General features: G+C 37.1%; 1 protein-coding gene across 1 annotated transcript in view; it reads right to left on the bottom strand.

Moving 5' to 3' along the window:
• The window catches only part of HGF (hepatocyte growth factor), an 80,385-nt gene that overhangs the window by 32,782 nt on the left and 32,734 nt on the right, over positions 1 to 14,869 (bottom strand). The window contains exons 6-7 of the mRNA XM_024115960.2: positions 13,417 to 13,537; positions 11,903 to 12,021 (exon numbers count right to left, since the gene is read on the bottom strand). Coding sequence (XP_023971728.1) covers positions 11,903 to 12,021; positions 13,417 to 13,537 — 240 coding nt within the window. The remainder of the gene's footprint in view (positions 1 to 11,902; positions 12,022 to 13,416; positions 13,538 to 14,869) is intronic.

The following is a 14,869-nucleotide window of genomic DNA, read 5'->3' as shown; positions in this document are numbered from 1 at the left end:
GTGAAAAGAAATATCTATATTACAAAAACCCTAGGTCAGAGGAAAGAGTACCTATATAAGAATACTGAGGAAAATATTTCAGTGCTGATTGATACACTAAAATTTCAGTGTCAAGTTCAGAGACCTGAATTGTTGTACTAACTTTGCACCTCAACTGCAGAGGTTCCCAGCAAGATTTAATTAAAGAATCTTTCACTTTAAAAGTAGCTATTATAAAATCCTCATTTGAACAATTATGTCATAGACTTTTTTCTAAACTTTCATTATTATATTTTAAAACTTACGATATAAACTTATTTTAAGGGGGTCACTAAATATTCACTAAAAGACAATGTAAGTTAAAATGGTTAGACTGAAAACCAAAATTTTGGATTTGGATTAAATAATTTGGATTATTTAACAGATTCTAATTTGGAGGTGGAAACTAGAACCTTTTGCAATTACAAAAATTACAGAATACAAAGAATTACTGCACATTAATAAGATACAATATTGTACAGAATAAATACAAATTTTCATTAGGTCTTGCTATAAACTGAATGTTTGTGTCTTCCTCAAATTCATATGTTGAAATCCTAATCCCCATGTTATGGTATTAGGAGTTGGACCCTTTGGTAAATGTTTAGGTTGTAAGGGCAAAGCCTTCATAAATGCGATTAGTACCCTTATAAAAGAGACCCTGCAGAGCTCCCTTGCTCCTTCTACCACATGAGGACACAGGGCAAAGTGTGAACCATCTGTGAACCAGGAATCAGGCTCTCTCCAGGTACCAAACCTGCTATCACCTTGATCTTGGACTTCCCAGCCTCCAGATCTATGTGAAATACATTTCTGTTGTTTAGACTCCACCCTGTCTATGGTATTCTGTTATAGCAGCCTGAGCTGACTAAGTCAGGCCCTATCAAGATGTAAAGAATCTAAATAATATTATTATTTTTGTCTCATTTTAATAAGCATCTGTAACTTTGAAATATATAACTGAAACAACTTGACAATGTTACTTATTGTTGTGTTTTAATTCAGTGGAAATATTTATTTTGATTTTAACTACAAACTAGCAGTATTCACATAGTATTTTTCTTTATTTAAAAAGTACCCTCTGAAGTTAGTGCATCTGTATTTATCCCATTTCACATTCAGCTGATAAAAGTAACCCCATAAACAAAAGCTACATAATTCTGGTGGTAATGTATAGAATAAATAATATAGGCAAAAAAAGATGTATTAGTACAACAAGGTAACTACAGTTTTCATCAATTAGTAAGAGTTATTTTGCGACTTCATGCAGCTGTTTAATAAATATTATCTGATGGGGACCATGATGAATGATTTGTCCATAGACCATTTAACTGTGATATAAATGTCTGATCTTTGTTGCCTGCATGAATACTTATGATTCGAACAAAAGGAATTATTCCTGAACCACAATAAAATAGACTCCTTCAGCTGTCCCACTATATAAACATCAAAATTTGGTGCAAAAACAAAACAAATGTTTCATGCCAATTGATTGGGAAAGGGCTATTAAATGTTGGGAAAGCTATTCCTTTGGACTTAATACTTAAACATGAGACCTGAATAAGGGAAGGCTCTGAAGAGTCTCCAGTGGTCTAGTGAAGAGTTAAAGAAACACAGAAACATCCCCAATATCAGCTGAAGATTATCAAGTTTAGCCAAAGCAATATGTTTTTAAAATACTGCATCCCCACATCCATAAATGTTTTTGCAAGTATGTCTACGAAGCTCACACTGAAAATGCCAGGAACTCTTCTGAGAGTTCCTCGCAAATAAAACATTTTGCCAGGGGTGTCAGTGGTGGTCACCCTTTGGAAGCAGATGAAAAGATATTTATATGATCCTCAGTGGCCCATGAGTGAAGGAATGTTTTTCTTTCATGACTGACACAAAGTTTTCTATTTGGAAATGCTTTAAGGAAAACAACATTTGCTATTGAAATTTTTCACTGTCCTGTTAGAACATGATCAAATATAATGGTTGCCCCTTGGAACATTAATTTCACTTTGCTGGTGTGGACCTGCTATGATCTGATTGCTCTACTATTTGGTAGAGAACTTTAAAGTTTGAATAGATTTGTTGAGAGAATGAACATTAACTGTTATGTAATTGTTGGGAAAACCCTCTTGCCCCCCAACAGAAAGAGGTCAACACAACAAGACAACATATAATAAATCAAACCTTTTTCTCTGTGAAAGACTAGCCAAATCCTTGCGGAGAGGCCACAAGGCCCTGACAGAGGTCCGTGAATGGCAATTGGAGAATGTGAGTGCAAATGTATATTACAGAAAACCACACCTAGGGATCCGTAAGCTTTACATGGACAATAAGTAAATAAGTAAATAAGTAATAAGTACTGTCCCCTTAACCCTCCAAAAAACCTGGATTTCTTAGTGGTGACAAGCTATTGTTATTCTTTTGCCTGTAGTTAAGAACAAGTTGCTTCTTAGGCCATTGGACAAGTACCTGATTATTCTTGGAATAATTCAACCCAACCCACTTCTTATTCCCAGCTACTGAAGAGCAACTGAAATATAGGATTTACTTTATGATGGTCCCTGGATATTTGGAACAGTGTGTAAAGCTACTCTCCCGTCAACAGACTTGTGCTCTTTGGGCCGCAAAGGGCAAGATCAGGCTCAATGTAAATTTAAAGAGCTTCTTGTTTTAAAATTGACGTGGGAAAATAGTATAAAGACCTCCAAAGCACAAACCTAAAATTGCTTGCACGTTTTCTTTCCATGTGGACCTGGAATTCCTGTCTGAAACTTTTCTCTGGACTTTATCCAAGACTTTTCTGGTATAAAATACTCAAAATACAAGACTTTCATGAAAGGTCTTCAATCCTATACTCTTACTCCTTAGAAGATGACGAGGAAAAGACCTCCAATACAAGATCTTTCCCTTGAGAAAGGATATTGATAGCGTTGTTTTTTCCTGACACAGAATACAATAAGAGGATTATATTTCTATGAATCTCTGTTCTGGCCTTGGATGAATTAATAAAATTTAGAGAAATAATCAGCTTTCTTTAAGAAAGAAAATAATTTGCTAAAATTATTTTCCCAACACACAAAGACAATGAAGTTTAAAAGGTTACATCTTCCTTTAAAATGATGCCAGCGTACACTAGTTACTAGGAGGAAGGATTCTTTTTATGTAGTACCAATGGCACCATATCTTCCTAAGCTACCGTAACAAAATAAGACTGGGTGACTTAAACAACAGTAATATATTTTCTCATAATTCTGGGAGCTGTAAAGTCCAAGATTAAGGTGGCAGCCAATGGTTTCTGGTGAGAGTTCTCTTCCTGGCTTGTAGATGTAGGTATAGACATACCTTTTTGCTATGTCCTCATATGGTAGGGAAAGAGAGAGATCACTCTCATCCTCTACTTTTAAGACCACAAATCCCATTGGATTAGGGTCCCGCCATTATACTTCATTATCCTTTATGATCTCCTAAAAGCCCTATCTCCAAATGCATTCAGTGCTTAGAATTCAACATATGAATTGTGGGTGGTGGGGAGCACAATTCAGTCCACAATGATAATTTTGATAGAAATCTTAACTATCAAAGATCTGCCTCGGGCACACTTCTGCAGTGGAGAGTTGTTCAACAGGTAATAAAGTTTCAGTTATGCGAGATGAATAAGCTTTAGAGATCTACTATGTATAGTAGATCTACTATACTATGTTGTACATGGTACCCATAGTTAGCAATACTGTGTTGTATACTAAACAGTTGTTAAGAGAGTTGTATTCTTACCACACACACACACAAAGGCAAGAGGGGGCAGGAGGAAACGTTTGCAGGTGATGAATATGGTTATTATCTTTGATTGTGGAGATGGATTCATGGGTGTATGCGTATGTTCAAACCTATCAAACTGTGTACATTAAATATGTGATGTTTTTAAATATCAATTATACCTCAGTAAAGCTCTTAAAAGTATAAAATGGCTGTGGACACTTACATATCTAGAAATTTAAAAAATAAGAAGGAAAAGAAAGAGGAAGTGAAAAATAAGGTAAAATATGACAAGATTTGTTTATTTTGTTGAAGGAAAAGCCATCAAGACATCAAGCAACAAAGGAAAAAAACTGGCTCATGGAAGCATGAAAACTGACAATGAGTTGAGGTGATGGGAAGAAGGTATGAAGCAAATCTTCCTGGTTGGCAATGTTTGGGAAAAGCCAAGTTTTCATATGAAAATCAAGAAGCATAGAAGAAATTCCAGGGGACACTAAAAGAAAATGAAAACTACCACTGAGCAGGAAGGTAACCGTCGTTCATTCAACAAAGACTTGTTGAACTCCTGTCACGTGCAAGGCAATGTGGTAACTCTGTGGAATACAAAAATGACCTGGTCCTTACTCTGTTGGAGCTTACAGATTTTGATAGAGACAGCTATTAACCAAATAACTTCAAAAATAAATGTAAAACCCAAATTCTGAGAAGTACATGGAAGGAGAGGTTTATGTTGCTATAAATATACAATAAGGAATTTGACCCAGTCAGGGAAGTCAAATGAAGAAATGATAACTGACTTGAAATTTGAATAATGGGTAGCTGTCACCTAGGAGAGGAAGGAAGAGAAAATTTTTCAGGGGAGAGGAGATGGCAGGGGTGAAGGAACTATAATGAGAATATGGAAAATATGAGGTATAGGGAGAAAACTATTCTGGCTGGAACTGAGAGCATGGAGAGACATGTATATGAGGCTAAAGATAGGGGTGGAGGAGTAAAGGATGGTTTTGTTTTGTCTGTGTCCTAAGATCAAAGGAAATGATTGAAGAGTTTTAAACTGTTGTGTTTGTGTGTGATATGCTAGGCATAGGGAATGATGTATCACATCTTTTAAAAATGTCATCCTGTTTGCAGTGTGGAGAAGGGATTGGAGGGGAAAGCTGGTGAACGTGGATATAGCTCCACTCAGAAGGCCACCCAAATATTCAAGATGAAAAATAATGCTGTCCTGGATAAAGGAGACAGTGATGAAGTGAAATGGAGATTTGGTAGATACATAGAAAATAAACTTGACAGGACTTAATGATGTATTAAATGTGAGGAGTGAAGGAAAGAGCATGCTTAGGATTATTCTAGGCTTTTGGATTTTAAACTATGTAAATGGTGGTACCAATCATGCAAAAGAGAGCTTGGAAAAGGCAGATTAGACCATCCTATAGGATAAATGAAGAAAATCAGAGAAAAAGATAATAAACGATAAAAGTCTCCAACCAGGCAAGTTGCTGGTGGTAAAAGGTGGGGAACAATTGGAACAGCCAACAGGTGTATCCTAGTAGGTGTACTTTAATGGGACATCAGCCTTACACATATGACATGTAGCAAGAAAGTTGTTCTCAGAGGGATACCTGGGGTTCCAGAGATCTTTTCAGGGATCTAGGAGGTCAAAAGTGTTTTCATAACAATGCTAAGATGTCACTTGTCCTTTTTACAGTGGAATTTCCAGTTGCACTTGATGTATGATATCCCAAAAGACTGAATGCAGAATCAAATATGAGACACTCAGCTATCGTCTTCTAATCAAGGTAACATTAGAGAAATTTACAAAAAATCTAAAACAATGTCATTGTCCTCCCTATTTTTCTGAAAATAATAGTTATTTTTCTTTTAAAATGTTATATTTATTAACATCCAATGAGCTTATTATTTTTAATGAATTACATGTTTTTTAATTTATGTTTTAATTTCCAGTACAATAGATATTGATTCGTGTAACCCATGCAGACAATTTGGGGTTCTCAATAATGTGTAAAGATATCTTCAGTCCAACTGATTTAAATACTCAATGGGATAGCTAAGGGACATCAACCACAAGATAACGGACATCAACCGCAAGTTCGCTTTTCAGTTGCCAAAGAGCTACTAAAGTTCACTTCAGAAAAGCACAATTAGTCCCAACAAATATTATTTCTCTCTGAAAAGAAGTGAACTAATGTATAGAACAAACTCTTATTCAGAATACAAAGTTATTATTATAGGGGAAAACCATAAAAAAATCAGTACTTCACTTAAGCACTGCATGGGACTTCCAATCTTGCTATATGTTTGCAGTGTCTTAAAATTTCATATTCTTGGAAGTCTGTTAAAAGTTACACAGCCAGGATATGTGTGGGCTGCTTCCATTTAGGTAGACACCACCTTCCGAAGAACATGGTGTGAAGGAGGACAGAGAAGGCCTGTCCCAGAATACCCTGCTACACATTTGTCAGGTGATGAGCAATGTTCATCCTTCACTTTCAGTGTTATACTAATTGTAAGACTGAAAGTTGGAAGCAAAGTGACAGGAATAAATTTGTAGTTCATTCAGCTTTTTAACAAATAAAAGGAATTGAGAGCAGTATTCAAAACCTTGGATCTGGTGTAAATAGCCCAGTGTCAAGGCAATGTCAGCTTTTACTTTACTAGTTCATGCTAAAATTCTGAAATTTTAATTTTATCATAGATCTTGGCCTGTTTTGTTCACTTCTAGGAAAGTTCCCAGCAACTAGGAAAGCATGTGACGTATAAGAGCTACTCAACAAATATTTATTTAATGAATTCTACAGAAAAGGGGCAAAAACTCCTCTTTATGCTCTCTCTGTGCTTCCTGGGATTGCTACTATGTCCAAGGCTTCTGCTATCACTATTCACTTACGACTGCATGACCTTCAGGGAAGACTGAACTTAGATGTGCTTTGAGCACAGACATGAAGCACCTGCATCTCAATATAAGCAGAACCAAACTTATTAGCTTTCTCCTCAAATTTATACCTCTCTTAAATATGTATCATCTACCCAATAACTTAGGAAGAATATTAGACTTTACCTTTTCCCTCTCATTTCCCACATTATCCAATTCATCAATATATATGGGACATTCTAACTCTTTAATATTGCTCACATCCTCCTTCACATTGTTATTATTACTGCTTACTGCCTTAGTTCACATTCTCTTTATTTCTTACTTGCCTGTTAAAATCGACTCTTATCAGATGCACCTGCCTCCTTGCTCAGCCCTCTCCATGCTAATTACCCAGAATACATAGTAATTCTTCTGGATCAGTAGTCTTCAAATCTTGCTGGTTTTTTTAATTTGTTTTTGTTTTTGCTCCTGTTACTAAAATAATTTTGAAAAAATATTTATATTCCCTCTCTTGTTTTTAAGTTGACATCTACATTTTTTATGCTAAGTTTAAATAGCTGCAAAAGATGTGATTTCTAGCATGTTTTAACTATCGATAGTTTTAAATTGAAGATTTTTATATCGCTCTTCTAAATGGATTTAATGGACTCTAAATACCACAGTGATTTGATACCTATATCTTTTTCTGGATAAAATGTACATTATCAAGTTCTTTTTCTCCTTGAATCATTTTTCCATTCCACTTCACCCACAGAATGTTATTATAGTATAATGTATGTTATTTTATGTTGGAGAGTCTTTTATTCCTCACCTATCATACTTTCCTGAAAGATTTCTGTATACTTAAATTTTTTAAAAATTTCTTGTGACCACAAAATTCTAAGAGATAAATGCACACTGTACTAAACACACGCACAGCCACAAACACACAAATATATATATATATGTTATGGATAGAGTTATACAATCATTAGCAGAACGTAAATGATAAACAGCATTAATATATAGTATTTTCAAAGGTCTCTTTGTTTAGTGTCCCCAGGGTTTTTACACCCCAGGACAGTGCACCACATTAATATTCAGGAAGGATTAGCAGTTTGCCTCTTTTCAATAAAGTAGCAAAGGGCAGTTGTCAATGGGCAGGGAGGAAGTTGAACTTGACTGACTCCTTGGGAACACATGCATCACAAGCAGAAGACTTTGGGGAAGAATTCATAGAGAAAACTAGGAGCTGGAATTTGAGCTCTTAAACCTATCCATGCCCATAAACCCCTAGGACAGTCTTTGTGTTCCCCTGGGTTTCATAGACACCGATTTGGAAGCTAGTGTTCTAGATGACAAATCAGATAAGACCACTCTCCCTGCTTAATTTTTCATTGTTTCTCATGGCAACTGGATGGGCTACTCTTGGATCCTACTTCATCTGCCTCACATCAATCTTATTTTTCTTATCTTCTTCCATTTCTCTGTCTTTACCCCATCCCTACCCATATCAACATAATTATGTCTTGAATATTGCCGTGCTGCTTCACCCATCATGTCTTTGCACACCTTTCTCACTGGCCTACCTAATCACAGTCATTTTGTAGAATTGAAATAAGGATTATTGACAGTAGATGGAAAGCACCTTTCTGTAGATGTTAAATAAATGGTAGCAATTATAGCCTTCTTATACAGTTATTATATAATAAAAAAAAGAGTTTTAAAATTCCCCTTCAACTTTAGAGAAGACAAGTGACACAATCATAAACTCTATTCTTTTCTTCAAACATATTGAAAACTCAGAATGAATTCAAGCAATTGGGACTGGGAGAAAACCAGAAAGCTCACCGAAGAATCAGATGATACAAATAAAAAGTGACAATCGATATTCTGTTACAACTAGTGCAGGTAAATATGTGTGTGGTATACAGAATTCTAATACACCCCTAAGATTCCTATCCACTGATGTACACTCTGTAATCACCTCCACTTGAGTGCGGGTAGAACTTGTGAATATAATGGGAGAGCCACTCCTGTAATTAGCTTCTGTTGTACAACAAAAGTGAAGAGATTTTGTAGATGTAGTTAAAGTTCCCAGTCAGTTGACTTGAAATTAATTAAAGGAAGACTTCCTTGGGTGGGCCTGACCTAATCAGGTGAGCTCTTTAAAAGCAGGTGCAGAGCCTTCTGCATCAAATCACAGTGTGGAGGCAAAAACTGACCAGTTATTTTTCAATCATTTTCCCAAATAAAGATATACTATTTTCCCAGGAAAACAAAACACTGTTATTTTTACCTTTCACAACTCTGTGTTAAGGAGAAAGAAATTATATGGAAGTGCTAAAGGATATGATTTCTGAACAAGTCCTTTTGACATTCATTCCCAGTGCAGAATCTTGGGTAAAGTTGGCTTATAAAATTTTAATACCTTTGAAAAAAATTCTTAATAAATAAATGGAAGAGGGTGCAGAGGTCAAAGGCTGAAAGTAACAGAAGGCTATCCTGTAGGCCTTGAAGTAAACTGCCATATTGTGGAGAGGGTCATGTGATAGGAAACATCAGGCAGTATCCAGGAGTTGAGGATCTCAGCACTACAACTACAAGAACTGAATTGGAATATTGGAATGGGACACCAAGTCTTAGATGAGACAATAGGTCTGGGGGGCACCAGGACTGTGGCCTTGTAAGATCCTAAGCAGAGGACACACCTGACTCCTGACCCACAGAAACTATGAGATAAGAAATATGTGTTATTTTAAGCTACCAAGTTTTTGATAATATGTTATGCAGCAATAGAAAATTAATACACAATTGAAACCATCACCAAATTCCTTAGTTTTGCATTGTAGCCTTTACTATATGTATCAACCAAAATATCTGGAAGACATTCTCTCTTATGCTTTCCAAAATTCCTGAATGTCACTTTATTTCATTAATTTTAATAAAAATACAGTCTCTCTATATAAGTTTACAAACTAAAATCTGTCCTGTAATAAAATATTTTTAAAATATTCCCAAAGCTGAAAATATTTTTATCTTAACTACAATTGACCCTTTAACAGCATGGGTTTGAACTGCATGGATCCACTTACATGCTGGATTTTTTCTATAGTAAATGCTATAGTACTACATCATCCCAAGGTTGGTTGAACTCATGGATACAGAGGAACCCAGGAGGGTCAGCACCCCCTAATCATCATGTTGTATATACTATATACTGTATATAGGTTGTATATATTAATGCTATATAGGTTGTATATACTATATAGGCTGTATATACTATATAGGTTGTATATACTATATACTGTATATAGGTTTGGGTCACAAATTCTACCACCATTTTCTTAGAATTAGCATCCTATAAACATCACCCTCTGTTTAAAAAAGCCATCAGAATTGTTGCACGTTAGTTGTATAAATAGCTAACTGTGGACAGAAAAGAAAAAGAAATTTATCTAATAGTTAGAAGTGTCATATTCATTCTATTTTTTTCCTCTCCCAATGTCTTAAAAATAGCCAGTCTTATGCATGCCAGTTGAAAGGTGAATGTGCCAGTGAATATGCGAGTGTGTGTGTGTGTGTGTGTGTGTGTCTGTTTATACTGGTCTTATTCCAGAGACGATTTATGAGTGCCTAAAACACAGAGAAAAAGAAAAATGGAAGGGAAACTATTGGTTTATTGTACCTAGCTGGTCTAGAATTATGGACAGATTAACAAGATTTAAAAACTCATTGAGTTGAACTAACCAATCTATACAGAGAAACACTGTCACAAGAGTCATCCCTTATTTTAAAGGACCAAACAGATGGTTCAATTTCCTTGGAACACTGTGTTCACATTGAGAGCCTTCCAGATTCTGCAGTTATTTCACATATGCCAGACACATCTCCTTTCTATGGGTTTTATTTGAGTCGTCCAAAACATTTCCTTTTATTAGCAGGTCTAAGTGGAGAGATATTTACCTTGGCAGTATCATAGTGTAGATAATACTGAATAAGTCTGTTCAAAGAAATAGCCTCATCATGCCAATCTAGGGAAATATGCAAATCCCTATCCATAGCCTCATAATTGTATATTTATCATCCTGGGTGCTGGTACCTGATTGTATGTCTTTAAATTTTTCTCTCTAGATATACATATCTTTATATTAGCCAGCCAATTTATAACATGATTCCACCTTACTAAATTTATGCAATTCTGATTTGAAAGCATTTTAGGATCCAGTTGAAAAAATAAGACTGTACACATAGAAATGAAAGCATGTTTATGTCTAATTATTATCCAGGATTATTTCAGAGAAGAATAAAAACATGTGAGTTAACTGCAGAGGAGAGGACCAAGTGTACAGATTTAAAGGGATATCACAAAGCAAGTAAGAAAAGAAGCTTTTATCATAAACTCAGGAAAGTTGGGTAAAGGCCAGTATATAGAAGGATAGTTGGACTGCTAAAAAACAGGTTGAAAGAGAATGCAGGCTGTGTATAAGGACAGCCAGAGAGGTGAGGATCAGCTACTAGAGATTCAAGACGTCTGTGAGAGGGCTTCCCATGGCTTCCCTGGTGGCGCAGTGGTTGAGAGTCCGCCTGCCGATGCAGGGGTCACGGGTTCGTGCCCCGGTCCGCGGAGCGGCTGGGCCCGTGAGCCATGGCCGCTGAGCCTGCGCGTCCGGAGCCTGTGCTCCGCAACGGGAGAGGCCACAGCGGTGAGAGGCCCGCGTACCGCAAAAAATAAAATAAAAAGAAACAAGGATGCCTGTGAGAATCTTCTGTTAGACTTAGTTTTCTACATTGCATCCTCTGTCATTCACCAGAAGAGGTGCATAGTCAGTTGACAGCTCATGTTATGTCTGGGAGGATAGGAAGGGAAAGGATACAGGATTGGAAGGTAAGAATCTGAGGTCCTAGCTCTTATGGCCCTAATGACATTATGATACTGCACATAATCCCTGATCTTTTTCCTCCCTCTGTAGATTTTTTTTTCCCTTTTTCTTGGTAACATGAGAATGTTTAAGTCCCTACCATAAATATAAATGTTTTGTGTGTACGTGTGCACTCGTGTGTGTCTCTCTTTCAAAATAATGGCTCTCTGAAAATGCAAAAGATCGGGTAAGATTATGTAACACATTCTAAAAATGTTAAAACCTATACACGTTAAAGTATCAAGTAAAATAGTTGTTAACCTGTCTCACTAATAATCGCCTGCTTAGATCCCGTCTGTGAGAGGAAAAGGAAGCAATAAATTTGACCCTAACTTACCGCACATTTTAATTGCACAGTACTCCCAGGGGGTGTCAGGGTCAAGAGTATAGCACCATGGCCTCGGCTTGCCATCAGGATTGCGGCAATAATTATCATCAAAGCCCTTGTCGGGATATCTGCAAACCACACCAAGAAAAGTGTCATGTAAATCTGCCTGGAACACCACCCAGCTCTCAGCTCACAAAATAACTTTTGACTTAGCTCGGATACTGTTAGCTGAGGAAAGAAGAGATTTTCTATGTTTTGCCTTACAAGGACTGCTAATCATTGAGTGCTGAGTCTATTACTGTGCATATTCTACTAAGGCTAGAGTACCATCCCCTTTGCTAGTAAGTTAGGTCCACTTGGTACGGGTCCACTGGTTGAGGTCCCAAACTGAATCCCCTTCTCACAAAGCCCAATTAAGGACAGATTACGTAAACATGACCTCGTGTAGAATGCTCATTGAGAAAACAGGTCCTCTTCCTAGGGCAGACTTAAAGTTCAAACTGAAAGTTAGGTTTCAATAGCTATGTTACTAATGATAGCTCAGCGTTAGAGCTAGAGTCTTTCTAGGTCATGCCCTCACCTCCAGCAGAGCTAGAGACAAAGGCCATCACACCACTTTCTCTATATCCACCTCCCTGTAAATTAACAGGGTCCTGAATCGGTAAGTTGTTTTAATTGCTACCATATTCCTTGTGCTGTCACTTAAAGGACAAGAGATGCACTTAAAACCAAAGCAGTTTTAATTTCATCTAGAAGAGCAAGACAAAAAGAGAAAGAAGAAAGAAAAAACACCTTTCAGCAATTTCAGAAGAAAGGTGGGGATAGACCTTCTTCTGTAGTTCTTTGTATCTTTATTCTTTATAATAAAAAGAAGGAAAAACTTTTTTCAACTACAATGTTTCCTGTGAAATGAATGGGCCAAAATACACATAATTTTTAAGCCATTTAAACTCAAAACCTACTCCTGAGGAGAAAAGTAGACTTGGTTGCCTGACTTTTGCAGGTGGGCAACTTCAACATCCACCACAAGAAGGCAGCCAAAGAATTGTTTGCTCCACCTTCCGTTCCCTCTCTATGGGCATGACCTGCGTCATGGTGTCACACATTGACCCCACGTGACCTAACTCACGGAAGGTGTAGCACTAGGAGGAGGTTCACATTCACTTTTATTTAACGATAATGCCGCCCTCCCCAGCCTGGGCCTGTCAAAGTGGTTATTATTGAATGAGCTTTTCTCTTTTTGCTGCTGTGGAAGGGAAAGAGGAAGGTTCTATTACTGTTTTCCTTCTCCAGCCACTGATGCTCCTGTGTTCAGGACCATCCTGATTTCAGGGACTCTTAACCTAATCAGCCAAGACGAGTTGGAGGTGAAGCCAGCACTCTCATATACCTCATCATAAATCCCTGTGCTCCAAGACTATCAGGAAAACATTCTATCAAGAGAATCTCCATGGTAATTTGCCATGGGGCAAATAACAGTTTGTAATTAGAATCGTTGGACGCATGATTTGGTGGTATTTTACCTTTCTGGCAAGAATTTATGCCGATGTGGCGTCTGATGATCCCAGCGCTGACAAATCTTGCCTGATTCTGTATGATCCATGGGACCTCGATAACTTTCCCCATTGCAGGTCATGCATTCAACTAATAAAATTAAAGCATGGCATGTTAATTGCTTCTGACAGCAAAATCAAGAACACCACTGTTCCATTTAAAGAACAGTAAGTCACCTATTTAGCAAGGATATTTTTAGAAAAACTTACGTACCCTTTTAACTTTAAATTAGGGCTTTATGTCCATTAATCGTGGCATAAAATACTCCCTACTTAACTTTTCATACAGTTTAAATGGGATTTTTGTAGTTAGTGTCATACAGATTTACCATAGGGCCAAGATGCTGCCTTTCTAATTTTTTAACAACTGTCCAAAAGGTACCTAGAAACTGAAAATCCTTGGGGTTTTTCCCTTTGTTGTTCTAAAATGCCAGGGGTCTCAACATCTATACTGTCAACACGATAGTGCTCTTCTCTCAACTTACCCTGCAACACACACACAGAAAATACACAATTTAAAATGAGTACACATCATACTTCTACAGTTAATGCCAAGATCAGGACCAGATAGATCTGAGAGACCAGCTTCAAATAGTAATCTGGTACTATTTAAAGAATGTGAATATTTTACAGGACGAAATCACGGTTCCTTTCTATCAGTGAGCACACATATCGAATAACTGAGCAGACTTACATACTTATCTAGCTTAGGATAGAACATGACCTGCTATTGAACTTCTTGTACTCACTGTTTTTAAAATGTGTAAGCTGATCTAGTTATGCTGGATATTGCTGATGACTCTGTGAAGTTAATTAGTAGTTCTCTTCTGGCTGGCCTCTTATACCACACTGAAAACTCTGAATCACATCAACTAGCTGAAAATAAGGCTTCTCAAATGGACAGGTTGATTTGTAGCACAGCAGGCATCCTGTGGAATAAATCGTTGCTTGGCTTTCCTACAAATCCGGCAAACTTCCCCAAACACATCATTTGTATCTTGTGATTACTGATCGTCTAACACTAGCTGAAGTGGGAAAAGATATCAGTGTTTCGTTTTATCCACCGGGATCTAGCCTAATGAGTATTTGTAGAAATTCGGGATGTATTATTAGAATCATCACTTTTGAACCTTTGATGTTTATAATCTAATAGGACGTTAATAACTAAATCCCTAAAACATGAAACCATTTGGCCTGATCCATCTGCTTCTTTTTGTGTAGGTTGATCTATGAACTGAGACAAGGGACCAATTCAGCTTCCTCCCATTTGATACTGAGATCCCCCAGACAACAGTCAGTAAGCTCCTGAAGTTTAAATGAGAGGGATCCAAGAGCATACCGATAAAGGTGCTCTGGTTGGCCAAGGTCAACTCCACACAGGTTATGTAGTATCACATTTCAGCTTTCCATCTGAATGGGGGTA

Source organism: Physeter macrocephalus, chromosome 5 (genome assembly GCF_002837175.3).
Source record: "Physeter macrocephalus isolate SW-GA chromosome 5, ASM283717v5, whole genome shotgun sequence".
In the NCBI taxonomy this organism is placed as follows: domain Eukaryota; kingdom Metazoa; phylum Chordata; class Mammalia; order Artiodactyla; family Physeteridae; genus Physeter; species Physeter macrocephalus.
This window is presented reverse-complemented; position numbering and strand designations above follow the sequence as displayed.